The 27,999-nt window shown below is 48.4% G+C and overlaps 11 protein-coding genes across 11 annotated transcripts; 4 read left to right on the top strand and 7 right to left on the bottom strand.

Annotated features, from left to right (window-relative positions):
* Positions 1 to 6: 6 nt before the first annotated feature.
* Positions 7 to 1,767, top strand: BDV59DRAFT_191790 (MFS transporter; the record flags this gene model as incomplete). Its single annotated transcript, XM_073691947.1, has 3 exons — positions 7 to 460; positions 518 to 1,389; positions 1,441 to 1,767. The coding sequence occupies 3 exons, from the start codon at positions 7 to 9 to the stop codon at positions 1,765 to 1,767; spliced, it is 1,653 nt and encodes a 550-aa protein (XP_073550031.1).
* Positions 1,768 to 2,449: 682 nt separating this feature from the next.
* Positions 2,450 to 2,936, top strand: BDV59DRAFT_191789 (aegerolysin family protein; the record flags this gene model as incomplete). Its single annotated transcript, XM_073691946.1, has 2 exons — positions 2,450 to 2,535; positions 2,609 to 2,936. 2 exons carry the CDS (start codon positions 2,450 to 2,452, stop codon positions 2,934 to 2,936), a joined length of 414 nt encoding a protein of 137 aa, XP_073550030.1.
* Positions 2,937 to 3,180: 244 nt separating this feature from the next.
* Positions 3,181 to 4,859, bottom strand: BDV59DRAFT_152180 (tyrosine--tRNA ligase TYS1). The gene is made up of 5 exons (XM_073687372.1): positions 4,696 to 4,859; positions 4,595 to 4,633; positions 4,009 to 4,533; positions 3,717 to 3,958; positions 3,181 to 3,661 (listed from the first exon to the last, which is right to left on the bottom strand). The coding sequence occupies exons 1-5, from the start codon at positions 4,814 to 4,816 to the stop codon at positions 3,425 to 3,427; spliced, it is 1,164 nt and encodes a 387-aa protein (XP_073550029.1). The 5' UTR covers positions 4,817 to 4,859; the 3' UTR covers positions 3,181 to 3,424.
* Positions 4,860 to 7,023: 2,164 nt separating this feature from the next.
* On the bottom strand, positions 7,024 to 7,483 carry BDV59DRAFT_199942 (Dabb family protein; the record flags this gene model as incomplete). The annotated part of the gene is made up of 3 exons (XM_073693458.1): positions 7,024 to 7,123; positions 7,179 to 7,407; positions 7,465 to 7,483. 3 exons carry the CDS (start codon positions 7,481 to 7,483, stop codon positions 7,024 to 7,026), a joined length of 348 nt encoding a protein of 115 aa, XP_073550028.1.
* Positions 7,484 to 8,450: 967 nt separating this feature from the next.
* On the bottom strand, positions 8,451 to 10,922 carry BDV59DRAFT_211623 (transketolase family protein; the record flags this gene model as incomplete). The annotated part of the gene is made up of 5 exons (XM_073695845.1): positions 8,451 to 9,368; positions 9,431 to 9,948; positions 10,004 to 10,486; positions 10,556 to 10,665; positions 10,729 to 10,922. The coding sequence occupies 5 exons, from the start codon at positions 10,920 to 10,922 to the stop codon at positions 8,451 to 8,453; spliced, it is 2,223 nt and encodes a 740-aa protein (XP_073550027.1).
* A 2,094-nt stretch (positions 10,923 to 13,016) lies between these two features.
* BDV59DRAFT_199940 (Zn(II)2Cys6 transcription factor) lies at positions 13,017 to 15,186 on the top strand (the record flags this gene model as incomplete). Its single annotated transcript, XM_073693457.1, has 3 exons — positions 13,017 to 13,132; positions 13,204 to 15,005; positions 15,059 to 15,186. 3 exons carry the CDS (start codon positions 13,017 to 13,019, stop codon positions 15,184 to 15,186), a joined length of 2,046 nt encoding a protein of 681 aa, XP_073550026.1.
* Positions 15,187 to 15,403: 217 nt separating this feature from the next.
* BDV59DRAFT_199939 (uncharacterized protein) lies at positions 15,404 to 16,285 on the bottom strand (the record flags this gene model as incomplete). The annotated part of the gene is made up of 1 exon (XM_073693456.1): positions 15,404 to 16,285. The coding sequence occupies one exon, from the start codon at positions 16,283 to 16,285 to the stop codon at positions 15,404 to 15,406; it is 882 nt and encodes a 293-aa protein (XP_073550025.1).
* Positions 16,286 to 18,073: 1,788 nt separating this feature from the next.
* Positions 18,074 to 19,746, bottom strand: BDV59DRAFT_199938 (major facilitator superfamily domain-containing protein; the record flags this gene model as incomplete). Its single annotated transcript, XM_073693455.1, has 5 exons — positions 18,074 to 18,214; positions 18,277 to 18,687; positions 18,749 to 19,307; positions 19,380 to 19,496; positions 19,562 to 19,746. 5 exons carry the CDS (start codon positions 19,744 to 19,746, stop codon positions 18,074 to 18,076), a joined length of 1,413 nt encoding a protein of 470 aa, XP_073550024.1.
* Positions 19,747 to 22,548: 2,802 nt separating this feature from the next.
* BDV59DRAFT_211613 (NADP-dependent oxidoreductase domain-containing protein) lies at positions 22,549 to 23,917 on the bottom strand (the record flags this gene model as incomplete). Its single annotated transcript, XM_073695844.1, has 5 exons — positions 22,549 to 22,977; positions 23,029 to 23,193; positions 23,242 to 23,261; positions 23,323 to 23,455; positions 23,565 to 23,917. 5 exons carry the CDS (start codon positions 23,915 to 23,917, stop codon positions 22,779 to 22,781), a joined length of 870 nt encoding a protein of 289 aa, XP_073550023.1. The 3' UTR covers positions 22,549 to 22,778.
* Positions 23,918 to 26,001: 2,084 nt separating this feature from the next.
* On the top strand, positions 26,002 to 26,555 carry BDV59DRAFT_199936 (uncharacterized protein; the record flags this gene model as incomplete). The annotated part of the gene is made up of 3 exons (XM_073693454.1): positions 26,002 to 26,015; positions 26,066 to 26,220; positions 26,290 to 26,555. The coding sequence occupies 3 exons, from the start codon at positions 26,002 to 26,004 to the stop codon at positions 26,553 to 26,555; spliced, it is 435 nt and encodes a 144-aa protein (XP_073550022.1).
* Positions 26,556 to 26,789: 234 nt separating this feature from the next.
* On the bottom strand, positions 26,790 to 27,860 carry BDV59DRAFT_199935 (isopenicillin N synthase family dioxygenase; the record flags this gene model as incomplete). The annotated part of the gene is made up of 2 exons (XM_073693453.1): positions 26,790 to 27,623; positions 27,678 to 27,860. The coding sequence occupies 2 exons, from the start codon at positions 27,858 to 27,860 to the stop codon at positions 26,790 to 26,792; spliced, it is 1,017 nt and encodes a 338-aa protein (XP_073550021.1).
* Between the last annotated feature and the right edge of the window lie 139 nt (positions 27,861 to 27,999).

Below are 27,999 nucleotides of genomic sequence, written 5' to 3'. Positions count from 1 at the left end.
CCGTTAATGCGAATGGAATCATTCTTCCAATATCGGCAGATCTGTCTGGCTGTCCAGAATGAGCTGGAGGAGGTCAATGAAAAGTGTACATGTGAGGGATATATGATCGGGCTTCCTCATTTCCCAAGGTGTGTACCTGCACTGAGAGGTGCCGACGATGGAAGCAGAGGCTCACACGCCATACCTAGTTGTCAACTGAGTGACTCTTCGCTGGGGATTCCCCCCAGCAAAGATGGCGGTGGTCGATATGACAGCACCAAGCCCATAGTAGTCGGCTGGTCTGGGAAAAATGACCCCCATAATCCGGCCAATTTTACCACACCGAGAAAGGTCTTTATGACATTGCTTGTCTCTCTTCTCGCCATTTCGGTCACGGCAGCGTCCTCAATCGATGCCTGTGGTGTGCTGCAGTACAGCGAATATTTTCACGTCTCCGACGTCGTCGGGTCCCTCGCGACAGGTAAATTGAAATCGAATTTGAGTAATTTGGGTCACTCGGTTGCTGATTATCGCATAGGTCTGTTCCTAATTGGATTTGGCGTCGGCTCTTTGTTGTCTGGCCCATTTTCAGAAACTTTTGGGCGGAATGCCGTCTATCTCATCACGATGTTGATATTTCTGATTTTCACAATGGCGTCAGCACTCGCTCCCAATCTTCATAGCCATCTAATATTCCGGTTTTTTGCTGGCTTCTTTGGCTCTACACCTCTTACTTGCGCTGGAGGGACTGTGGCTGACCTGTGGGATCCCCTACAAAAGACGTATGCTTTCCCCCTCTACACTGTGCCAGCGTTTGGGGGTCCCATAATTGGACAGATCATTGGAGGTTTTATCCCAGCTACTTTGGGCTGGCGATGGCTGGAATGGATTATGCTCATTATGGGTGGGTTGATTCTGGTGTTGGTCACAATACTTCAGCCCGAGACATACGGAAATCTTCTGCTCCACTGGAAGGCCACTGCGCTCCGAAAGCAAACAGGTGATAGCCGATACAAGGGCCCAATGGAACTGCGTACCGAGAGCCTAGGCTATCGGCTGATGCTCGCAGTATACCGGACATTTGTTTGGAGTTACAGCGAGCCGATCATCATTCTTATGGGCCTATACCTGACGGTCATATATATTGTTCTGTTTACTTTCCTTGAGGGATACACGTTCATTTTTGGAGACACATACTCCCTCCCACAAGGACTGACTAGTATGACATGGATAGGTATGCTAGTTGGTGTCCTGCTAGTGTCGTGTATTGTTCCAGTTGTGTACTCGTGGACATGCAATGAGTATCGCTCGACGTTCCGCATTCGCCCGGAAACACGTTTATGGTATGCTATGCTAGGAGGTGCTCCGGCTGTGCCAGTGAGTTTATTTTGGATGGGGTGGACCAGTTATGTAAGTGCAACCTGCAGCTTTAGTGAGACATGGGGCTTATTGTCTATCTAGTCTGACATTTCAATCTGGTCACCCCTTATTGCATCCGCCTTGTTCGGGTTTGGCATTACTACGATCTTCATAGTTGCTTACATGTATATTATAGACTCGTACGGCGTGTATTCAGCGTCCGCTCTGGGGTTCGTGGTATTTTCGCGCTACTTGGTGGCTGGTGGCATGACCGTGGCTGGCGCCCCAATATACCGTTCAATCGGTGTTCAATATACCCTCACCATTCTGGGAGCTATCAGTGCGGTGATGGCAATGATCCCGTATTTGCTTTATTTTTACGGTCCCAGCATACGGAAATTCAGCAAACATGCTGCCAACAAGGAATAGGCGGAAGAAGAGACGGAGGCATGGCGTGATCACCAATAGATTACGAGTAGTTAGACCATTGCGAACAACGTGACTGTCGGAGATATGAGTCCATATCAAAACGTCACCCTAGGAGCAGTTAAACGGCAGACTGCAGGTAATAGTATGCCGTTCCGCAAGGGGAACTTTAGATGATACTGGCCATTTTGGCGCAAGTCTAAATAACTACTACCATAACTTCGCTACGTATGATTTTCCGAATCATCCGCACATGACAAGCGACTGAGCTGCGAGATGGCCCGTATCCCTTGGAGGATCGTCATGATTTCCCCGCAGTCTCGGTTGCCTTCTGATGGGGATCTCCGGATCCAGCCCTGACCATGCCATTGACTTTCGCAACCCACCCTATCATGTGGTCAGCCTGCAAGGTGATGACCTCACCACCCCCCGGATTCCACCAGAGAAAGGCTTCTGTTAACAATGGATCCGTATTTTAAGGCTATCATCATGATCTCATTAAACATGCGCACACGTTGATGTTTGTCATGTGATGTCCCCCCGCAGCCAGGGTGGAATGCCACAGGCCACATTTATAGCCAGCAAAGGTTCCTGGACTGTTTCATTTGGATCATAGTATCTTCCCATCATTGCTGTTACTCACTGATTCAACCAACTCTATCCTTTCGATCTGTTGCCCTTGACAATGGATGACTCTCAATGGGTGTCGATTCACATTCGCGACCGCATGGGAAAGGGAAATATTACGATCAGGGAGTCTTTCCTCTATGAGTATGTTATCACATCTTCCTCTTATTGCGGTGAGCAGACGGACGCTTATGGTCGGATCCCCTGTTCACTACAGAGGCCAATTTCATAGTCCCGAAGACGAGAAGAAGGCCTTGACAGAAGATGATATCGACCAGCTGATCATCCCATCGGAGGGAATCGGCGAGGTCTGTGCCCGTGGACGGAGAGGAAGTGAGGGATGGATGGACTTGTTTGACGGTGAATCAAAGATTTGTGAGCTTCACTGGGACAATCGGACCAAGAAGTTCACCAATGAGTTCGAGGTGATAGACGGGAATAAGGATTACAACATCGAGTGTAGCGGATGGAGCCCTCAGGCTGGACCGCTCGGTCATGTTTTCGTTGATATTTCTCCCGCAAAGAAGACACCTGCGGAGAAATAGATAGACCTTTGTGGCATACCCTCTTGCGTGCATTGAGTAAATAACGGACTGGACAAGCATCACGCTGAGCACACGTGACGCTGAATATGATCGTATGGTTTGCGTGGTTATTCATAAGAACTCCTTGGAATACGTTTGTTTGGTGGTCATCGTGCATCCTGAGAAGGGTCGGAAAAGCTGAGCCTGCAAGGACAGGCCTCGATCACGTAAGATAAAAAGCTCGACATGGGACTCATAGCCTACCTAGGTAGGTATCCCGTGTCGCTCATGATCCAGCCTCGCGAACTTGATCCATTATACATGCCCTAAACCACCTGCTATCATACATTCATCAGCCGATTTCAGTACCACTGCATTCTGCACATTTCATCTCTATCATTGCTCATTCAATCGCTATCTAACTAAATCCATGAGTACAGAATGATATTTCAACCTCATACTGCTGTGTCCTGGTCTGACTCCGTCAGGGAGTGTAGTTTTGTTTCTACCTACTGCGCGGCGCCATTGGCTGTCTCCCCGTTTGCAATTGGAGGATTTCCAGCTTCTTTGTCCTTTGGCTTCTTATCTTTCTGCTTCTTCTCCTTCTTTTGTTTCGGGGGTGGAGGGGGATAGGCCTTCAGCGCTGCCTCTTGCCATTCAGGTGATTTTTCGTAAGCGGCTCGGATTGGAGCCATCAGTTCGACAACGGCATCGGCGACTGCCGGTTTTAAGATCTGGGGGGACAACTAAGGATGAGTTAGTGCAAATATTCATGATTCGCGGTGGGCTGGCTGTTATTACAATGTCGTTCTTATAATCTTCCAGCATCTGCTCGATATTGGTGTAAACTAGAGGCTCTAAGCCATCCCGATCTCGACTGACACGGAAGCCCGGGTTACCCTCTTTCAAGGCAGATGCTGGGATGAGGACATATTTCACAAATGCAAGCAGTCCGTTGTTTTCTGTTTCGCGAGGTGCCGCATGAGCCTTGCGGATCTTCTTCCGAATGCTTTCCTCGGGCTCTAGAAGATCAATTTTGCTATCTGCGATGCATTAGAGAGGTACTAAAGGATGAGGACATTTTGCGTCGTACCTTCCTCACTAGAGCTCATCTTTCCTCCGGATAGACCGGGAACAAGGGGATTCAGGAGATGTGCACGTTTCCGGTAGCCCAGTTTGGGATGCCATTCCGTTGACGCGGCGAATAGTTTGCGCTGGTCCATCCCTCCAAACTGAACGTCGACATCTAAGTACTCTTCATCCAACACCTGGAGGATGGGGTAGAGCAGACCGCTAAGAGGCGAATTGGCGGATTGTTTGACAATTTCGGCGGCAGATTTGCGAGCATCGTGTTCGGAAACCATTGTAGACAGCCGGTAGACATCCAGAGAATATTTCGGAGTCGTCTGGTAGGAGCTGCCAAGGACAAACCGAAGCTTGTCGGTGGAAACACCAGCGGCCTGGAGCATAGCGGTGATGGTGAACTGATAGTATCTCGCCCGATGGGCAACGAGCTCGTAGTCACTCTTGAGGGCATCAAGATGGGCGTGCAAATCCGCGATGAGTATTGTGATGTCGCATCCGGCCGCCAAAAGCTGGGCGATCTTCAAGGCGGGCACTGTAGCGGATCAATTAGGCGGGAGAGGATATGGATATGAGCAGCTAGGGGTAAAATATACCAAGATATCCACTATGGGGTCTACCTGTAGGAGCCGTGCCTATGCGGAAAAGGTGTCAGTTCCATGTCCATAGCATTATGAAAGGGTAGGAGGGCGCAAACCCCAGTATACACGGGGATTTTTCCCCTCATCAAGAATCGTCTTGATCAAATCCTGGTTCAAAACCTCCTGGAGGTTTTCCGTGATGAGCGCGAACCGTTCGTCCGGGGTCATCGTAGCCATTGTCGCGGGATCCGGTTGTCAAGGTGACAAGGAAATAGGGATGTGGCGAGTGAGTCAATCTCACGACAAAAAGTGTTATTTTTTTCCCGCTGCCCCTCGGGCCGGATGATCTGTTGATCCGCTCCGAAAACGCGGGGGTTCCTTGATAAATTACTCATCCGATCTGGATAAGATAGTTAACTAATCCGTTGGCTTCAAAGCGAGATGATATAAGCGGCAGAATATGGAAGAGAACATTGAAATAACTAGTAAAGATCCAAGACATCAGAACATATAAAATCTATAGTACGAAAGCCACTCTTCTCCCTAGCCTTCTAGCCCTCGAAGCGCCACGCTACATTCCCCATTTCAGCCAGACGACCCAAGCCGCTCGCATGGTAAGACACACACTCCTGTACACCAATCTCCAGCATCTCCATCACCTCCGCAAGCCGCGTTGCACCGGCTGCAAAAATAGGGACGGCAATTGACGGCTGCGCGTCCTGGTGAATATGGAACGGCATGAGGGAACACAGATGCATGGCTTCATTAAAACGAATCCGCAAATCCACATCATTACTATTGGTATCTGTAGAAAGTAAACGTTTGATAACGGGTCGTAGGCGGGCGTTCAAATCGGCGTATTGTCTGCTCAGGTGCGGAGACACAAACTCATAATTGATCACCGCCGTATGGCCCTTTACGGCATATGACACTTCATGGCGACCTTCGTGCAATAGGTCGTAGCAGCTATGCGTACTTTGCGCCAACTTTCCCAGGTCGTAATAGATATCACACACTGGGTATCCTCGTGGATCGACAAGCCAGAAACGGTTTTGGCTTACATCGAATAAAATATTCCCGGGGTGGAAATCGGCATGAATGAATGGTGAGACGCCTCCTGGATCTAGGCGGCGCACCACTTCTTCATCTTGTTCCAGGCGCTTGAGCATTGCGGGAACACTTGGAGTGCGCCTTCCATTTATTTCCAGCCATGGTGCGGAAACAAGTGGACCGAATATAGGATCTATCTCGGCAGACATTGTTAACCGCCGCCAGGCTCGATGAAAGTGGTAATCGTTGATATACCCAGCAGGAGTAGGCTGCTTGTATCTTGAAAATGCTTCCTTGTATTCATATTCTAGGACTTGTGTCAGGATGCGAGCCATGTCGGCGGAGGAAATATGGTTGTTTAACAAGAGATCGCGGAGATTGGGGAGGTCATGGAACTGTGTCCCCATGGTAACAGTCCCGGTTTGCTCGGACGCAAAAAGAAGTCGAGGGTAGTAGTCCCTTAACTGATCCGGCAAGGACTGAAACATCCGAATCTCGTCTAGTAGCTTTTGGGCGCCGCGCCCCTTGGCAACCTTAGAGAAGTATTTGTGCACACCAGAGTCGGAAAACGAACCGCCAACAGCAGATGCACTATTTGAGCAGAAGTCATTATATGTGGCTGAGGCCAAGCCCTTCTGCCGGACCAGATCATGCACGGCAGATAACAGATCTTGACTATGAGCCAAATGCTGCTGGAAATCTCGATTAGACAGCTTGACAGCAAAAACATCTCGATTAAGGGGGCTATCCCAGATGACAAATGCTTTTGGTAGCCTGGCAGTCCGGAACGTGAGCTGGCGGATGGCTGTGTCCGAGAACTCGTGGTCGCCATTGACTAAAACTACCTCATCATGGTTGGGTGATAGTCCTAGACAAGACGTCCGATCCCATTTGATTATCTTGGTAACACCATATCTTTGAAGCAGGCCATATAGTGCGCTAGACCGCTTGTCGGATGAAGCCCAAATTATAACGGAGAACATGTTGAATAGGACGTGAGGATAGGCACGGGAATTGATTGCAGCTTGTGGTAGACGAACAACCTGCTCCCTGAATTTATATGTTTTCGGGGTCCAACAATATCCATGACTTGAAAGGTCAAGAGCTTATCGCTCTACTCTAGTCAAAAAGTACGTGCTCAGGTAGTATCAGTGGTCAACTTCCATTCTGGGGGAAGTCTTGCATGTGATGCTATCTGAGATCATGTAAATCTATATTGGGTTTAGTAAAAACCGGTACAGCCGTGATTATGATAACTACTTTTGGTTTGGTACATTTCAGCCGGTGCTTTTGGATATGTATGGCTCTGTAGATTTACCAGGCTGGGAGTACTGCAGATGATGAAATGCGTTATATTCAGCTATTTCCTTGCAAAGGAATCTCTCCCCACCCCTTTAGTCATCGAATTTCCACATGTATTCATCCTCTGCTGCTACCTCGAAGTCAAATCGCAACAGGTCTTCTGTATATGGAAATATGCTTTCACACGTGATCCTATGATCTTAGCATGGTGCAAATCAAGATGAAAGGGTGTCGTCCTGGTGCTTACTCTTGATGCTCCTTGCTATCTCTATAGTTCTCGAACTCGTCCCTGTTCTCATGGAGACTGAGGAGAGTGACTTCGAAACCCTTGCTTCTCTCTGGTGACGCGTTGATAGGGGGGCCACCAACAACCAATCTATGACCTTTGACAGAATCCAGTTTCTTCATGTTCTTCAGACATCCAATAATGGAATTCTTGTTCTCTTTCGTCAATTCTGGACGGAATTTGAACATTACTTCGTAAGGGTTAGCCAAGCCTTAATTTGCTCCTTGGAAACTAGATGTAGACTAACCTATGTGGATAACAGTCATATTGGCTTTGATCTGAGGGTAGAGATTCCTTGAGCATGGATTTAATCTAGCAGAGCAGAAATATATAGACTACACATAAGGGTTAGGTTGACTTGTGCTATTTAGTCTTTAGTCTGCCCCCCTTCATGTGACGAGATAGGGTCGTTCCTCCCACAGGAATATGATACATTCATCTGCCTTCGACTTATGCGCCGGCAGTTGGGACCGTCTAGGGTCGTAGAGAGATGGTTGGTTAAACTTCCTGGATTAGTAATATTACGTGCGGAGAAACAAAATCTTACGTTTACTTGCGTTTCACGCGACATTTTAAGTGGTATCTCTGAGAGTTTGATCCAATAAAAGTCATCTTAACAGCAGTGATTACCAGTTGAATAGATTTAGAGTTTATCATTCCTGGTTCAACTCCCATACTCTCGGGTTCGTCACGCCCAATATGGCATACGCCTTATTAATAAAAAGCCCGAATAATCAATATACGTATCTCCTATGCGTCCATATTAACTAGGGAATGCGATGAATGGCAGCCTTCCCCTTTTGATGTTCCATCAGCGGCTCTGTTAGTTACGCATGTGAATTTCCCACTCACTACGGATCAATGCACGAAAGAGAATGTTTGATAAGGAAGACATCCTGTTTTCATTCCCGTTTTGGCCTAATATAATGAATGCATTTCAGACTACTGCGAGTGGCCAAATGTGGTGAGCTGAGCCTAGTTATCGAAGGGATTTTAGGGCTCCGTAATTGGGCGGCCACAGTTGGAAAAAAAAAAGATTCGGCGTAAGCTCTTGGGAAATTAACATATCTGCTTGGTGTTGACGCAAGTCTTGTGGCGACAGTCTCATGGTGACTGTGTTGTGGACCGCTACTGACTAGAGCATTGAGATTTGAACCTGCTAATATCTATTAGAGGCAAGTCATTGTATATTCATATAAATTATGTGCATTATACCATGGTCCGTAACGCTTTCTAGTGATGAAATCCAATACGCAGGCTGCCGTTGAAATCCCTGAAGTCACCCCTCAGAACGCTGATACCATCCCGCCGAACCTCCTCAACCAGATCTTTGACTTTAGGTGCAATACTTTCCGGGGCAAATCCAAAGTGCTCGTACACCTCCTTCAACGGAAGACTCTTCCCAAAGTTGTTCATCGAGACCGAAGCATCAGCATATCGTTCCCACCCGTTAGATGGGTACGCCTCGATAACGACGGTAGGCTTCCCAGCGCGCGGCTTCAAGACAGAGTGCTTGTACTCACGTGATTGTTGTTCGAATAGCCTCGTGCAAGGGAAGGAAACAACGCGTGCTTTGATACCGTAGTCCTTAAGAAGCAACTCCCGAGTCTGCATCGCGAAGCCCATCTCAGAGCCAACTCCGATCAAGGTCACATCAAATTCGTCACCGTCCGACTTGGTGAAGACGTACGCCCCCTTCATTGTGCCCTCACGGGACGAATACTGTGGGTACTGTGCCAGGCTCTGCCGGGAAAGTGAGATAATGGTAGGCGTTTCTGTAGCCTGTATGGCCGCAATATATGCACCAGCTACCTCCTCGGCATCACATGGGCGGATATAAAGAACGTTAGGCATCGCACGATATAGAGCAGCGACGGCAATAGGCTGGTGGGTAGGTCCGTTCTCACCGACCCCTATGCTGTCGTGGGTAGCAATATGGATCTGTTGAAGGCCTTGAAGGGCGGCCATGCGGACAGCAGCTGCTGCATACAGGTGGAAAACAAAGTACGTGCTCGTCATTGGGATAAAGGTGCCTCTGTTGAAAGCAGCAAGCCCGTTGGAGATGGCGCACATGGAGTGCTCGCGGATGCCATAGTGGATATATCGGCCACTGTAGTTCCCATTGAGGCCGCAAGCAGTTTGCAGCTCAGGCTAAGTCTATATTAATACCCTGCATTGCGTCCAGAAAGAAAGACAGATTGTTCTAAACTCACCGATTGGAAGTCGACCTTGTTTTTGTAGGCGATGTTACATGAGGGAGTAAGGTCTGCTGTACCGACCAAGATCGAATTGATGCTTTGTCCGAGGGCGTTAGTAATGACACCGGCTGATTTTCGTGAGGCTGTGGGCGAGGTAGGCTGCTCCTCCTTGAGTGGAATGCATTTGGTCCAGTCCGCCGGCATTTTTCCTGCCACGCGAAGTGCAAATTCAGCCCCTAGTACGGGGTATTCCTCATTGTACCTTGCGAGAGTGGTCTTCCAGCCTGCCTCATGGGCCTCACCACGATCGGGAATGTCACTGAAAAAGTCGTAGACATCCTGAGGGATGTGGAAGTGCTCCTCAGGGTGGAGACCGTATGATCGCTTAACTTTGGCCACTTCGTCGACTCCAAGAGCAGCTCCATGAACATCAGCGGTGCCCGCCAACGTTGATCCAAAGCCAATAATGGTGCGGATATTGATAAAGGTGGGCTTGTCGCTAGATCTAGCGGCAACAAGCGCATTTACGACAGCTGATGCGCGTTAGCAATGTTGTTATTATCGAATGAACAAATCTCTGGGACCCACCAGCAACATCTGTGTCCCCATTGTACACGTCTAACACGTTAAAACCCGTGGCCCGCATCTTGGTGTTAATATCCTCGGTGTTAGCAACGTCCGCAGTTCCATCACAGGTAACTGAATTGTTGTCAAATATAACACAGAGATTGTTTAACTTCCAGTGACCAGCGAGCGATAGAGCCTCGAGACCAACGCCTTCCTGAAGACAAGCGTCACCGACTATGCACCATGTCATGTTGTTTACCACCTCAAGGCCTGGCTTGTTGTATGTTGCAGCGAGGTTTTTAGTAGCCATGGCAAGCCCAACAGCATTAGCAACACCCTGGCCGAGTGGCCCCGTTGTAACCTCAATGCCCTCATTCTCGATTTCTGGATGACCGGGGCAGATGGAGTCAAGCTTCGCTGAATGGTAGGACTTGAGCTGTTCGAGCGTCATGCTCTTAACCCCCACAAGGTGCATGAAAAGGTATTGCCAGAGGCAGGCGTGGCCTGAGGTTGTTCCAATTAGCCACAAATTCTTTGGCTTCTGCAGAGGGCCAGATAGGCGGCAGAACGTACCATTTGACAGAACAAAACGGTCACGATTGAAGTAGTTGCAATTTTTCGGTGAGTACTTCATGACATACTTGTACAGGGCAATGCCCATGGCAGCCATGCCCATGGGAGATCTGTGCCGAAGCCTAGTTAGTACGATGATCGGGTCAACGGAATTTGTTAAGGGTGATTTTTACCCGGCGTGGCCTTCGCCATATTGTTGGGCAAGGTCAGCGATGAAGGCTCGGAAGACACCCATTACCCTTAAATGTTTCTCCGGGCTCTCTAACTTAGGGATAGTAGTAGCAGAAGGCCCATTGCCGATGGTCGATGCTGCCTTTACAGGCAGAGGCTCGGTGGGCTTCTCGAGGAGTTCCAACGAAGGTGCCATGGCGTAAACGTCAAGCCAGGCTGAGAGACTAGACGCAGTTAATTCAGAACAATACTTTGTGATGCCAGGATGTGTATTGCTAGCAAGGAAAGTTGTGCGGAGTCTGAACTCTTATACACAAGGTATCATTGTACATCCATCGCGTACCATAGAATCCATGCATCGTCCCAGTTCTAGGTGATCGATGTTCGGGATCGAGACGAAGCCATGAGCGACTCGACACCTACATCAACAATTGGAAAAACGAAGTCTGTGGGGAACGACACTGCACGGAACTACTGCTGTTGTAGAGGGTCGAAGAGAATCTCGCTTCGAGGGAGTCAGGACCTCGCCTCGAGGGCCCACCGGTAACTTTCTCCCCGATAGTACTGTCCTACTGACGGTAAATACTGAAACAATCGGACCTGGACCAATATACCAGGGGAGTTGATCAACGTCCGATCGCACAGTATAGAGGTGTGGGGCTGATAAGTCTGGCCATATTGTACGCGACTGGTTATTGCCGTCGTACAACCGCCGTCATTTTTGTCGCCGTTCTTACATGCCCGTTGACGCCTGCATCAAAGTTCTCCGTCTGCTAGCACCTAACATCATCTCGTCCGTACTGCCCTTAGTCTTCTACATGCTCGTAATGCTGCTACGAAATAGAATAAAATGAGAAAAACATATCGTGATAACGATCTTCGCGTTGGCAATAATGGTACGCTCTATTTTGTCGGTTGGTCAGGGTTCATCTGAATAATGATATCACAACGTTTACATCGCGTCTGCCTCTCGGCGTCCTGTTGAATTTCGCTACTTGGAGACGGGGTAATGTCGCCCGAAACGCTTTCTCTTTTGATCCACTGTTGCATTCTCCGTTAAGATAAATTTCAATATATTCCGGCTCCGTGCTTGCGCATTCAGTAAGCTCAATTGACGATCGTCACCAACCCCCCGGGATCGACACAGTTCGATGCGAGTCCTACTGGCAGACCCAAAACATATCCTTCGACTTCCAAAGTGTCCAACATACTCCGTACTGTGACCCGTATTCTGTCGCCAGGCGGACTTGCATCCTGAAAAATTGGGGTAGCTTCTGCTTCTCCACTACCTGCATGCAAGACCCTTGGTTTCAACTCCGGATCATAATGGACACGTGACCAAAGTCTACCAGAGGGTTTGCCCTGTATACTCTCGTACGCTATCTGGTGACTCTGCGCCGTTATAGACAACGTATGTCGCCCGTGATATGCATGAATGTTTTATTTATTTGGCATAGCGTTTGTTATATATTTTTATGTAGAGTCTGGGACCACTTGCTGTTTCGTATTTCTAACCATCAAATAATACTACATGGTCGGTCATGGTCGGTCATGGTCGGTCATGGTCGGTCATGGTCGTATCATGTCGTATTGGTGAATGAAGAGACAAGGAAGCTTGCTGTAAGCAAATCTCCCCTTTTATGATTGCCATATGTATCAAATATAGGGTTCCCAACTGTCTACCATGACAGATTGCGTGAGAGCTGTAAAACGGAGATGTTGTCACGTTTACCAGTTAACCGTAACAACTGCATAATTCGCAAAGATGATGGTACATAGGTTAATTAATATATACATACTCTCCACATTAATATTGCCGCAGGAAATACTACCATTACTATACAGCATTAAGATAGAAGATAGCGAGGGTAGCTTTATTTGTTCTTACCACGACAACCCCACAGGCGACGTAATGTCGACCAGCATATAGAGAAAGTGAGCTAAATTAAGCCTCAACATGATCGCTGATTGAGGATTGAGGTATATGCTGTAGGTGGGCTTCAGCCACAGACATAACATTTTATAACCTTCTCTATTTTCCATTACTTCTGTTCCGCTAGGCTAGCCTAAGAGTCTGAATTATTTGGGCTACCCGGCCAATTGAAAAAAATTTTTGCGCCAAAAACTCACTCCACTGCGATACCACCTAACCAAATAAGTCTATTTCCACCGGCGTTCCGGAATAACCCCAGAGAGTTCAAGTGGGTCAGGCCAAGCGGGGTAATCAACCCCAGAGAATATTTAACAAGCCAGTGCCCTCGAGACGAAACCCCTGAGACATATAGCCTCAATGGACGATACTAGCACTGCACGACGAAAGACCACAACTGAAGGCATCGCCACGCGACCCAAGCGTCGCCGCATCAGACCATCTCGGGCCCGAGGTTTGAGAAGCAGAACAGGATGGTGAGTGGTCTTGTACAGCCAACTCTGAATGCCCGCTAGCCGAACATCAAATTAACTTACATGCATGGAAGCCTCACCTGCAGAGAGAGACGCGTGAAGTGTGACGATGGTAAGCCCACATGTGTGCGTTGCTCTAAGTCAAATCGGATCTGTCGATATGCCCAGATCGATGACCAGCGACATGGAACGGGAGCTGGAGCCGGGGTGCACTACGATTCTCCAAGGGTAGAGCCAAACTTGGCTGAGAATAGAGCCCAGGACGCACGTGCCGAAAGAAGCATTGCCAACGAACCTGGCGTCACTCTGGAGGCGCTACGGAGTTCCCAAGAGGCGCAGCCCCGTATTAGCGCAGGGCCTTACGCTCAGCCCACTTGCTCGACCCCTGCTGAGACACCCGTGGCGCTTCAACCAAACGGCTCAATTGAGACGCCACATAATGATTGTCTGAATCATGCCGGTGGTCATAGGGTCCCAGGCCCTGAATCGAACTTTTCGACTTCCCCGCTTTCACTTAGCCAAGTATCCTTGCTCAATATCTCCCCCTTGGAGTGGTACGATCTGCTAGCACGGGATGCCATCAGCAACATCCAACGGTTGAACGATGCATCGTCGGGTGACCCACGATGGAAGTTTCCCGAGATTGCCCTGTCTCGTAGACAGTCCCCGGCTCCAGAATGTCATGCGAGCCACTTTGAGCAATACAGCAGGCAATCTGAGAGGCAGGACCTCCCTCTGGGTTATAGAGAGGACGAAATTGAAGTCCCTTTGCTGGAGAATCACCGGGAACTCAAGCCTTGGAACACAAGTGCTCGGATAGAGTTATCAGCGATTGACCTTACATTCTTCCGGTATTATATCGAAGTTGTTGGGCCTATCCTGGATCTTTTTGATCCCGGCCGGCATTTCAGCAATGTTGTGCCTCATCTTGCACTACGAAACACAGGGCTCTTGAGATCGATACTCGCTGTTGGGGCCAAACATATGTCCCTCGGTCTCAGGCACATGCCTGATGACCCTACAGTTCAAAATTCAAATACCCCAACTTCGTCAGCAGCAGCAACAGGCCCGCCATCGGAGCCAGACTCTGCGCCAGCACACACAGCTACACAGTATTACTACGAAACGCTTCAGTATCTCTCGCAAACACTACTATATCCTTCCTACGCAGAATCCCGTGAGATTTTGGCGACAGCCACCATGATTAGCACGTACGAGATGTTTGATGCTGATAGCGCCTCGACGAGTGGCAACTGGGAGAAGCATCTGCGGGGCTCATTTTGGATACAGCGATCTCAGGATAATGATGGAGAGTCTGCTGATGGGCTGCGGCGGGCTGTCTGGTGGGCATGGCTCCGGCAGGACATCTGGGCGGCTTTCCGGGCCCGGCGCCCAACTCTTACCTTCTGGCGTGCTCGGAAAATGCTGGAGGAGCTTGACTCGGATGAGCTCGCAACGAGGATAGTCTACATTTGCGGCAAGTGCGTAGCATATGCCGCCTCAGACGAGATGGCACCAAACCAGGATCCAAGGCAACGAATCGAACAGGGTGACCGGTTGCTTCGCGCACTCGATGACTGGCATCATGTACTCCCTCCATCTTATCAGCCTGTCACTGTCGCCACAGAACCTAGCTCAAACGCTGTGTTCCCGCCTATATGGATTCACCCACCTAATCATGCAGGCGCCATACAGATGTACAATTTTGCAAGAGCCATCGTGCTGCTGAACCAACCCACGATGGGGGGCCTAAATGCTTACTGCCTCCGCGACAAACAGCTTAATGAAAGCGTGAAGATGGTCTGCGGTATCGCCAACGCCTGCCAAGAACATGAATCTGCGATGGCCTTTGTCAATGTACAGGCTCTGTTCGGAGGTGAGGTAAATGTCTCCCCTGTGTTGTTCCTACCCATGCTGACGCAAACCAAGTTGGCCAGTTCGTTCGGTCACCGGAGATGCGGGTCGAGTTGCTTCGTATTTTGGAGAATATGCTGAGAATTAGCAAATTTCCCGCGAAAGGGCTTGTTTCTGAACTAAAGAATGCCTGGGAGGAATGAACTGTAATATTGTAACACTAGCGTGGGAAAGTGGTAAGTTCATCCCGGCTGGGTGGTTCAAATGGAAAAACATGCGCTAAAAGCGGCTTGCATCAGCATAGTTTAGCGCAGGCGCTTGGTGAAATGAGAAGTCCAGGATAAATACAAACAACCTTGAGATCTATAAGGCTAATATGCGTGACCCATAAAATCTTTTCATCATCATCCATCCAATCTCCTACCACGCTCCCACAATACCAGCAACCGGAATGTCAATACCTGTCGTGTATGAAGCACCGTCAGATAACAGGTATACGTAAGCGCCCCCAAGCTCCTTAGGGTCAGCTAATCTCGGCATCCCACCATAGTATTGCATCTTGAGATCCCAGTCCGGTGCTTGGTCCACGAAGTAGGTCATCGCAGTCTTTATGAAACCGGGAGATATTGAGTTGACGCGAATACCATGCTTAGCCCACTCCATAGCCAGCGTATGAGTCATATTCCTCACAGCACCCTTGGTGGCTCCATAGGGAGCTGAGGGCGCTGCACGATTGGGACGATATGATGTCATGGAAGCAGTAAAAACGATGGATCCCTTGATTCCCAGATCAATGAACCGTCGGGCGACAGTAGTAGCGCAGAAATAGGCACCAAAGACATTGAGATTGAACAGTTGGTCCAGCTGAGCGCGACTGAAGTCGAGAGCCGGCTGGTGCTTCGTCATACCTGCATTTGCAATGAAGCCGTGGATGGCGCCGCGTGCGGAAATGACAGAATCAATCGCAGTGTTGACGCTCTCCTCGGAAGTGACATCGCAGTGCACATAAGATAAGCGCTTCGGGTGGGCTTTCTGCAGGGCTGCAAATTCCTCGCCAGGTTCAAACACGTCCAGGCTGCATACGGCTTCCGCGTCGTTGGCCAGACAAACTTCAGCGAGCGCCAGACCGATACCTCTGTTAGCACCAGTAATGGCGATGATCTTGCCCTTCAACGTGATTCTCCAGTCATGATCTGGGCCTGGCTGTGTGTTAAGGAACGTGGGCGATGTATCGCAGGCCTCATTGCTGTTGGTATTGACGGCAGTAGTTCCTGAGGTGGTGTCGAGCATACTGGGAGGCATTCTTCAGGAAGGTTATTTTGTGCGTAGGATTCAGCGACAGTAGTTGAAATTGTCGCTAGGGTCTCGGGCTGGGGGCAGTGGCGTTTTAAGTTCCCCGTGGTTTTCTACTCGGGTAAATAAATGACTCCGGTATCGCATGCGTGCACAGGGTAGTAGGATGGTCCGGCGTCTCGTTGACGAAGTCCGCAACCCACCTAGGTTGCTCACACATCCAGGGTTTGAGATGATCTGGTGGGCTTTCGAAACGATCCACTATTGTAGGCATGGACTGATGGGTGGGTCCCATAGCCCCTCGCATCGAGCCCACCGTCCAGCACCCTCCGCATAATACCCCAGGAGTTAGCGCACCCAGACAGCCAAGCTCCAGCCACATGGCCAACATAGAACATTTCTTTACACTTCCACCGAGCATGCTAGTTTATCAAGACTTTATCCCGTACATGCTAGTTGTGATGGCACAAGTGAAGGCTTAATTACTCTTATGAGACGTACTGAGCAAGCTCTGCATAATGGATGGCCAGGCAGGTATTCCAAAAGAACACGACCCCCAACCTAGCTCAGTCACATAAGTGAGTTTCCAAATTTGATTAATGGGCCATTCGTATGCATCTTGGAGTCTGGAATTTACATCCCACTTTTCGCATACAACCTCTACTGCCCACGCTTCCACCCTGCAACGTCAACCCGATGCTTTTTTACCGACTTTATAAGACCGAAATTGAGACTTTAAGATTTGGCGTGCTAAAATTCTGCCGCTCATGTCCACAGTATCAGAGTCCGCAACGCATGTCTTCTATCCGGCCACTAGGTTTCGTTACGATGCACCTGAAGGGGAAGGACTGGGGCGGCATGTCGTCTGGGTTGAGAGCGAGATCTCTTCCTGGTCCAGGGATCAGTGTGAGTCGTTGCTACCAATACAGTCTCAGCCAACCGTATGCAGGATTGAGATATGTTCGCTTATTGGGTTAATTATGCAGTCTTGTGGTGCGCCAGCATATACCACAGCCTCTTCATCATCTTTGTGGTCTCGCATCAGCCAGTCTCTGATAGCATTTATGACCATCGAGTAGCGTGGAATACGCCAGCAGTCTCCCCAATCTGGCCTCGCAGTACCTCTTGGCAAGGATAATAGAATGATGGAGACATGGCCTCGTTAAATTGGTTATTGTGGTGGGGATAGCCGTATCGCATCACGCTAATCCTTGATAGGGGATATATGCGTAGGCACTCCACCGGGACAGCTTGCGCTCTTGCAAACGAAGGATCTGCTAGCCACTTGGTCTACATTCTCAAATATGTTGAATCTTCAATATTCAAAATATAGATCCAATGGTCCGGCACTATGCGGCGATCGCAGAAATCGGTACAGCATTTTTACCTAGGACCGGGCGCTGAATCCTCTTCCTTTTCCTTTAGAATTCCAAAAGGCCTGTCGACAGCCCAGGAAGTCAATCGCTACGACCTATTGTCTGGTCCTCACAAGGTTTGGTTGGCGAGGGATTTGTCTGCGAGCATCCGACTCGGATTCAGTAAGCGAAGCAATCTAAATTTTGCGAATAAGTGCACCGCCAACTGCAGGTGATGCACGAGCAGATACCCATCAAACAAGCTGCCAAAGAAGCTCGTATCTCTTTTCATCTTCCATGTGGAGTTAGGCGCTTATATTTAGGTGATCAGGTACTTTACATAACAATGTGTCTATTTCGCGTTGGCCGTTTCAGATTCTGTTTGCAAGTGTGCAAGCACTTATATACACTGCTAATTGACTGCATTCCTCACCAATATTCATCACTGAATGATTCCCGACCGCAGGCGGCGACGAAACCAAACATGCAAGAACAAAAACACAACCACACCCACTGCTAGCATTGCAGAAATGACAGAAAATCCCATGATGTATCTGGGGCTATCGTTGTCTGGAAAAAGGTACTGTGCTCTCTGCGTTAGCCTTGTGGTCCATACTGGCAGTGACTGTGGGGTAATATACGTACCGATCCGTAGATCTGTGCTAAATTACCCAGTGCATTCACCATAGCTAAAGCAACGCCCCGAGCCTGTGGGTGCATCCCAGCAAAGGCAGAGGATGCATAGGCCAGTGTACCTCCATTTGTGGCCCAAAGGCCTGCTGCCATCACAATTAGGAGAACGTATCGTGCTGTGAAGTTATACACAGCACAGACGATAATCGAACATATCAAAGAAACTGCAAGCCAGCCAGCAATAATCAATCCACGCCAGGTAGGGACCTTATCACTGTAGTAGGATGAGATACCGGTGGCGACAAATGCCACGCCATAGATGGGGACAGTTAATAAATTAACCTTCTCAGTGGATGCATTCCCAAATAGACCTTCTACAAGGGTTGGGTAGAAGTAAGTCAGAGTGCTCGAACCAACGATGACCTATAAGGGATATCGCGGTTAGTGGTGCTAAAACCGTAGACTGAGATGGATATCAACCAACCATATACCCAATTACAAACGCCCAGGTCCGCCAGTCCAACCAAGCTACCTTACAAGCACCCAGATTACTCAAATGCTCGCTATCTTCGGTAGCAGCTGTGACATTCTGGGTCGCAAGGCGGGCCACGGCAACATGTCGCTCGCGCTCAGAGAGACGTCGGGATGTCGCGGGAAAATCTGGGAGGATAAAAAGAGAAATAATAGCGAAACCGACAGTGGCAGCACCTTCAATAATAAACAGCCACCGCCAACCACGAATTCCATGGACGCCCTCAAGGCCCTTGACAATACCAGCAGCAATCAGCCCACCAAAGGCGCCGGATAGAACGGCTGCCGAGATAAACACACCGAATCTCCTTGACTGCTCGGTTTGCTTGTACCATGATGAAAGGAGAAGTAGCACTCCAGGAGCAAAGCCGGCCTCCACACATCCAATAATAACTCTTAGAACCACTAGGTGCGTGAAACTTTTTACAACAGCCATCACGCAGGTCAGTGCGCCCCACAGAATCATGATTGAAGGGAGGAAAATAGATGGTCGTGACCGACCAAGGACAAGGCTGCAGAAAGAACAGCAGTTAGAGACAATGGGATAACTTCAAAGCAGTATTCATATGTTACAATTCACATACTTGCTAGGAACCTCGAAAACCACGTATCCAACAAAGAAGACAACTAAGGCAATCGAGTATTGGTTGGAGGTCAAGTTGAGATCAACCTCCATGCCAGAGATCTTTGCATTGCCGATACTGTCCAGAATCGTCAGCACACTTGGCCATTTACAGTGATTCTAATTTCACATCATTCCACTTACTTGGTTCTGTCAAGGTAGGACAGGAGATACATGATCCAGATTGTGGGCAGGAGGGTCATGTCAGTCTTCCTCAATAAGGACTTCTCCTCCTCGGGGGTAAAGGACACTTCTTCAATGCCGGTCACGTTCTCAACCTCCTTAGAGGAGAGGTCCTTCAGTTGGTCTTCAATGTCGGTCGAGTCCATTATTGTTTGGTGAAAGGGCTGGAAGTCAGAGAAGGAATAAATAAAGTAATAGCTTGGACATTAGCATTCTTAAAGGCTGTTTGCATCTCATCGCCCTAGCTAAGATAAAAGCTTGAGGACTTTGACCTAGGCCAATTGCGACATTCTCGCTCATCAGTCCACCCAACACGCTCCGGATTCACAATATCCACCTCCGCAAACTCCATCCCGCTCCCCACAGTCTGGGCAACTACGCGATTGGTGCATTGGGGCCGTCGTATCGAGGCCCATGTGGAGCCTCTCGCCCACGGCAATTAACTATTATTTCTCGGGACGTTTAATACGGAAAAGTTACAAGGACTATCAGCGACAAACATGCCTGCTCATACGAATGAACCCCGTGATTCACAATAGAAATAATTGCATTTTTGCAACCAACGTGAGTCCCAGGACAGTTATAACTCTATCTCACATCATCAATTTCGGTTGCTCTACTGAGCACACCTAAGCCAGACGAGAGGGGTCTGCATCTATTCTCTGGGCACTACGTACCGCACAACATAGTGCCGGGCCGACAGGTACCTAGGTATTGTACGGAGTGCATTTTTCATCACCAGCAAGTATGTCAGGGCCTTAGGAATCATAAGTTGCTTAAACTATATCCTCAGTTCCCTTCAGTAACTGACTTACCCAGATACTTGCTTCATGGGCGGAGTACTTTCGATATTCATTCTTGTAAGATGCAGTCTGAATGTAGGGCGTATATGTACTGGTTCCAGAGAACTTGATAGTTTGCTACTTAAGAAATGACTACAAATGACCCTAGTCCATAGTTAGGCATGAAAAGCCCCCTGCCGCTCATCTAATACGGTATATGGAGCATTACATATCGAGTTCAAGCTATGGCCATAATTTTAATTGCGGGAGCAGTTGGTTATTTGATGAATGACTCCACTCAAGAAGAGGAGATTAGGGTTATTATTCTGGACTCTGAATGACGTTTTCGATAAGCCGCTGTGGGGAAGCCGGGGGAAATGAGTTAAGAGGATGGCGGTGAAGGGGACAGGAATTCTATATATCCTCAGTGCAGTATTAGTTGGTACGCATGACTGCTTCAGAAGAAGGTGATAATACTTTAACTTGCTAGTTTCACCCACCAACACCGGAGTCCTCCCGTATCTTGGTAATCTGTACCGGGGGATTATATGCTCTGTATCAGATACTTAGATGATTTCGAAAAAATATAACCGACACTCTGTCCTTTGTGGAGCGACCCTGGGGTACACATGCCCTTATAGTTCGGTTAGACTCCATGTTCACTATTCGCAGTTGCATTATTCTTTATAGACTCTGGAGGTGGTTACAATTGTTTGCAAACAGAGTATTTTGAAGAAAGAATGGAATAGCAATTGTATACTCGATCTAAATATGAGTCACATGAATGTGCATCAAATGCCATCTACTATGTGCTTGAAACCAATATAAAGGCGTAAGGAGATGCATTCGCAGCTGAATATATCTATGATCTGGATCGTACCGCCTTACACATATAACATGCTAACCATGAACGGGTTAGACTGGAACACGCACAGTGAACTAAGGCAGGTGGCTACGATTCGTTTCTCTTACAGAGGTATTCTTCCAGTTTCGCATGCTAGGAAAGTGCAGCAAGGGAAAGCATCTCTTTCGATGTTATATTAATTTCTGTCAGGTTAGAGGGCAGATGGATTCGATGGAGTTGAGTAGCTCTCTTATTGCGCATCCCTCAATCCTATAATTTAGAGCCCACAGTCATACAAGTCAGACATAGGCGGACGAACTTGTGGCCATCAGAACTGACGCCACCCGAGTGGGTGGTATTGTGGGACATCCGGGGTCATACACTGGCTAGATTGACAATATTTCTCAGACCATGCAGAGAGTCTCCTTGGACATATTCGATTCGATGGGTCTGCGGTGCCAGCCAGCACTAGCAACAAACAAAATGGCATGCCTAACTGAATTTTTGATAGAGTAGTCACAACCACCATATGACATTGTAAATCAGTATATCAAACATGTCCGTCGCCCATAATCCATTCCAAAGGCAGAGAAGGTCCAGTAATTTGACAGGTAACATCAGTTAACTAACAGGACAAGCTGTTTCGGCTACACACGAGCCATCCTATCAGGAAACCAAAAAGTTAAATAAATCAGAACTAGAGTATGGGTAAGTGAGAGGAGCGGAGAAGACTTACGGCGCTTCGAAGAAGAGTATTTATGCAGTAACACCCTGCTACACAAATCGCAGGGCAGACGTCAGGAGGATCTTCATAGTTGGTACAGGTTGGATGGCAAAGGGAACCACATTCCTGGTACACTTCCTACACAATACCCAGGGAATGGTTAGTGCTTGTTGGTAGAGAATCGATGCCAAACATACATCTTTACGACATGGCTGTTCTCGGACAGCCGTGTAGGCCATCGCGTTGACAACGAGACCTGATATAACGATAAACAGTTTCATGGTTGCCAAAAAGTGAGAATGCTTGGGGAAATAATATCAGCTTTCCCATGAGGACAGTTGTAAATATATGACACCTCAGGTATGTAGCAAAGTTCAGTGATGTTTCAAGTTTAGTCAGAATGAACTATGCAGGTCTCCCTAGACTACAAGAAATTTCGAATCAACCCCTGCACAATACGAGGATTTTAGGCCTTCTGTCTCAGTTTTCGCAAAAACAAACATTTCGTCAGACTGCCTTCGGAGGATTCAGATGGCTGATGTCATTAGGCAAAATGGCAGCAGCGGCAAAATTTGAAGCAACTACGGAATATGGACCATTTATATCTCAAGCTTTAAATCCAAGAGTGCCAGGGCTGACGCCCTTCGTATGCATGGGTCATGGCAATACGGTATTTCCACCAATCTTTCTGATATGTCACAACATCCCTCCCAATGCAGTGCATCCAAACATCAACCGTTCATCCAGGTGGCTTGGGATGTAACAAAGTCCAGCCGAAAACAATGCCGCCCCTCGGCAAGTCGGTAGATGCCCTGGCATCCCTGCCTCTCACTCATCATCACCAAGAAAAACCCGGATTGGCATCCATCCATCACCAACCACCTTTGCTCGTATTTTGATCGCACTAATCTCTCGAATCTCCATATCACTCAAATCCCAGCCGTCTAGATTGAAATTGGAGTCAATGCGCTCGGGAGTGATGCTTTTGGGAATGACACTGGTGCCGCGTTGCAGTCCCCACATTAAACTGGGCGGACACATTAGTAAGCAATCTATGAATGAAGCTGGAAGAACTGACAGGATTTGAGCAGGGGATTTTGCCCTAAATTCTGCGATTTTCAAAACAACCGGATCTCGAATCAGGTCCGTGTGTCCGCTGATGGGGGAGTTTTCATGACCTCCCAGACACGAGTACGCCGTACAATGGATTCCCTTAGACTGACAGTACGCCAAAAGTTTTGGTCTACTTTATGAGTTCACGTAGGCTAATTTGAGAGGTAGGGGCCCTCACGAAGGGTTATGAGGATGCAGCTGGGAAGTGTTAATAACTGACGCAACCCGAGGAGAATAACCGCAATGACGGGAAGCATACCTCGAGCTGATTGACTGCTGGAACGACAGAGCATGACGGATGCCGAAGAAGCTTTTCTAAATGGCCAATTTGGAAGTTTGAGACGCCAATACTTCTCACCTTTCCCGTGTCCAGGAGCTTCTGCATTTCCTGCCTGGAAACCAATATGTAAGCTTTTGGCAAACATTTCGACTGTTACCTGCTTTAATTGTCACTGATCTCACCATGTCTTCACGAAGTCCCAGTCTGAAAGATGCTTTGACCGGTCTTTGGGGTCCGTTGAGCACGGAAAGTGGATAAGAAAAAGATCGAGATAATCGAGACGAAGAGCTCGTAGAGAGGACTCCAATCCTTCACACACGCGCTGATGCCAGTGGTTGTCAAGCTTCGTCGTAACCCATATCTCGTGTCTGGGGATACCGGACTCGCGAATGCCTTCTCCTACCTCGCCCTCGTTACCGTAGTTCAATGCGGTGTCGACATGCCGATAGCCCTTTTGTAAGGCATGTTTTACGGCATCTCGCGTGGTATGGCCTTTGGATTGCCATGTCCCAAGGCCAATCGCTGGAATAGCATTGCCATCGTTGAGTGAAAACTTTGTAGTTGTAAAGCCCATCACGCGGTATAAAGCAGGAGCCTTGACTTTGGGCGAAGAATAAGGTGCGTCAGGCATGCCTTATTTAATTAACATCCATCGCCATTGTTAAACCTGCTCGGCAGGATTGGGGAATGCAAGTCAGTCGTTATCAGTTTGCCTATCTGCCCCGATTGGATGTTTCTCCGCGATCGGCCAAGGCGATCGGTCAACTTTATGACGCTAAATGGTAGTACAGACAGTCTCCATGAGGGGAAAACACACACCAATAACCGGCTTTCCCGGATGACTGGCGTGATCGTCCTGATAACGCAAGGGAGACATTATTACTGAGTGCTCTGCAACGTAAATGTTGCGGCATCTGTGGATCAAGCCATCTGTTCCCCCTTCCAGTATTCGTACTCATCGATCGCCCTCATACAACAGTAGCAAAGCCAAAAGGAAAGGGACGTCATGACGAAGTGGTCCTGGTCAGAAATAAAACAACGGCTTGAATGGTGAGTATTTCAATCCAACGGGTTGTCAGATTTTTTGACCTATCTTCCCTGTCACCTTAGCCCTAAAGACGAAAATGCCTCCTATGACAATGACACTTGGACTAATCGTGATCTTATTCCTATACCTCCGGAGAGGCAAACATATGGGGTCTGGTCCTACGTTGGTGCGCTTCAGGACTTCCACATAGCGTCTTGCACACCTACCATTGACTCCGTATATCAGGTTACTGGACTGTATCTGGGGCATGCATCTCCGCTTGGAGCACAGGATCGACGCTGCTTGCCTTTGGACTCAGTCCACAGCTGGCTATTGCGGTGGTGGTGAGTATAGGACCCCTAGTTCTTACCGCGGCCCATATATCCGTTAACAAAGGAAGATCGTGGGGGGTATGCTTACCGGACTGTTGGCCGTTGCTTGTGGATGGATGGGAGCAAACCACCATATCGGGTTCACCGTGTCTAGCCGCTCCTCTTGGGGTTTACGAGGGTCTTATTGTCTGTGCCCCGTCCTCCGGGTTGTATCTCTATACTTATAATGCGTGTAGTTCCGGTTATTCTGCGGGTCTTTGTCTCATGTATGTGGTTCGGAATGCAGAGCTACTGGGGGGGTCAAGCTGTTCGAGTGCTTATTGGTGCCATTATACCTGGTAACTAACTCTTCCCCCAGACGTTTGCGGGTGTCTAATTAACATATCCAGGTTTTGCTGATCTTCCAAATTACTTTGATCCCGGATCTCACCTACTAACCAATGACTTTATTGGTCTATTAATCTGGTTATGCGTGTTTATTCCGGGCATATTAATTCGCCCAGAAAAGCTGCAGATACCGTTTGTCGTTTGTTTTGTGTTCTTCGCAGGCTCTTGTTTCGGCTTACTGATATGGTGAGAGCTTGTCCGATCCAGGTACCCAATATTTACTAACTACGACCATTGATAGGGCAGTGTCTGTCGCCCATGGACCAGGTAACATGTTCCAACAACCTGCGACAGCACCAAATGTGGGATGGGCTTTTCTATTTGGCATAACTGCCATTTTAGGGAGCTGGGGTAGTGGTACTCTGGGGCAGTCCGATTGGACTCGTTATGCTAACCAACAGTATGCGCCTACGTTGTCCCAACTAATCGCGTCACCAGCAACTATTGCTATAACTGCAATCATCGGCATAGTAGTCACCAGTGCAGCACGGGATATAATTGGCGGGGAGGTGCAATGGAATCCAATCTATCTGCTTGCCGAGATCCAGCAACACTATCACTCAAGTCCAGGTGTTCGAGCTGGCGTTTTCTTCGCAAGTCTAGGGATGGTGTGTTCCCAATTTGCGGTAGGTTGCTATTCCGAACATCTGGAGTGGTGGAAATTGACAAGTGGGATAGATTTCAGTGGTCCTTAACTCCGTGTCATGTGGCATGGACATGGCTGGTTTATGGCCGAGATATATCAACATACGGCGGGGTGCTTATATTATGACAGCAATCGGGATAGCAACTCAGTAAGACCCTTGAAATCTGATGTACTAGCTACCGATATCCTAATCAATTATTAGGCCTTGGCAGCTCCTCTCGACTGCCGATAAATTTTTGTCTGTTCTAAGCGGGTTTGGGGTGTTCATGGCACCAGCTACGTGCGTTTCTGTCCTCACTGCATCATAGATCCCAACTAACCCTGAAGAAGGGGGATTATGCTATCAGACTATCATGTTGTCCAGCGATATAAGTTGAAGCTCGAAGACCTCTACACGGGGGACACATCATCAACTTACTGGTACTGGCATGGGGTCAATTGGCGTGCATTTGTTACGTTCATTGCAGCAATGTGGCCGCTCCTTCGTACGTATCTTGGTCTTATTAGATTTCCTGTCATGGTATATACTGCCGACTAACTTTGATCATTCTTAGCCGGATTGGTCGCTACTGTTAACTCTTACAATGGGAAGCAATGGACCGGCTGGACCAGGCTGTACAATCTGACCTTCTTGGTGGGCCTCGCTATGAGCTTCCTAATTTTTTGGGGTCTTAATCGCTCGTTCCCTGCGGTTGGACTAGGGCAGGATGAACAGATGATAGAAGGAGAGACTATCGAGGGTCGAACGAGTTCCAGCGCGGGAAAGGACGTAATTACGGCGAGTGGCGGTAAAAAGCAGGCGACAGCCAATGTTGTGTAGACGAAGCCATGAATTTGTTAGTTAAAGGTGGTTGAATAGTGGAGTATTAGTGGTTGTATTGTGCATTTGTTACGTGCAGAGTGCGCAAGCAAATGCATTCTATCCCAGTACTAAACGGTTTATGTACGTAATATGGAACCGCAGATAAACTGTGCGGAATATAATATGCGATACTTGTGATGATATATCGACTTCAAGGTGCGATTATTCCTACAAAAGCAACCTCATCTCATTCTAATATGTGGCATTCATTCGCATCGCAATATAATCACCGCCTGTTGTGGGCTCATATTTCTTTGGACGCTCGGGCCCAAAGCAACCGGGGACACAGTCAATCACCTTCTCTCGGTCAGGGCTCACAAAGTATGGGATAGAGTATCTTGGGCATGTCATTCTCCCTGACATATCTCCTTGTGTTTCCATAAAAGGCGGTGCGCGCACACGATGTAGAGTTGATCGAAGCTCGTCATTGCTCCAGCGCATGAGTAGGTCTCCTATGTTGACTATTGCTGTACCCGGAACGAAGGGTGCGGCGTTGAATTTTCCCTTTTCATGAATATCTTCCACTTCAAGCCCGCCAACTTCGTCTTGGAAAAGGATTGTCAAAGTTCCGAAGTCTGAGTGGGCTGCAATCCGCTCAGCCTTACCCTGCCGGAGCAGCTCTTCTTCCATCGCTGGATAGTGTAATAGCCGGCATTGGTTTGTCTTGTCTCGATGATATTCTAGGAAGTAGGACTCGTCTAGATTCATCCCTCGGGCAATCAATCTCAACAACTGATCTTCGATCGTCGCACAAGTTTCGAAGAAGCCTGCAAAAAAACTGCGGAAACCGGGAAGAACTTCCTCCGGGATCCATATGTTTTTCATGCGAGGATCCCTTTCATTTCCAATTTCGAAGGACTCCTTTACGTCGGGTCGCTTGCGCTGTTCAGCAATGCCTGCCTCATCAAAAACCATCTGAGAGACTTTCTCGCGCCCGATACCGGAATATCCCCGATGGTACCAGCCCTCAGGTGGATGGGGCGCTTTCTCCTTATCCTTCTGAGGAAGGGCGAAGAATTTACGACTCTAGACAAACGACAGGTTAATAATAACATAGTTCCAGCTGTCAGTAATACCTACCCATTCAAAAGCTTCATCAATGAGCTCCTGCGACACCCCATGGTTTTTTATATAAGCAAACCCAACATACTTGAATGCATGATAAACCTCTTGGGCTGTCTGGGCCACTTCATCAGAACGGCCCGTCCGCGCCGGCTCCAGGTCAATAACTGGGATACTCAAAGACTCTATAGCATCGACCATTTCGAACTGACAACCTGAAGGCCTACCACGAGATTGAGACGCAGCAGATAAGGCACAGAAAACCGAAGAGGGGGCTTTTATGGCGGGAATTTGGTCCCGCAAGGAAGCGATGCTCCACATACAACGGCCCCATGACTGA

Source organism: Aspergillus ambiguus (genome assembly GCF_047715705.1).
Source record: "Aspergillus ambiguus strain CBS 117.58 unplaced genomic scaffold BDV59scaffold_7, whole genome shotgun sequence".
Lineage (NCBI taxonomy): Eukaryota > Fungi > Ascomycota > Eurotiomycetes > Eurotiales > Aspergillaceae > Aspergillus > Aspergillus ambiguus.
Note: the sequence above shows the minus strand (reverse complement) of the source record. Positions and strands in the feature narration are given on the sequence as shown.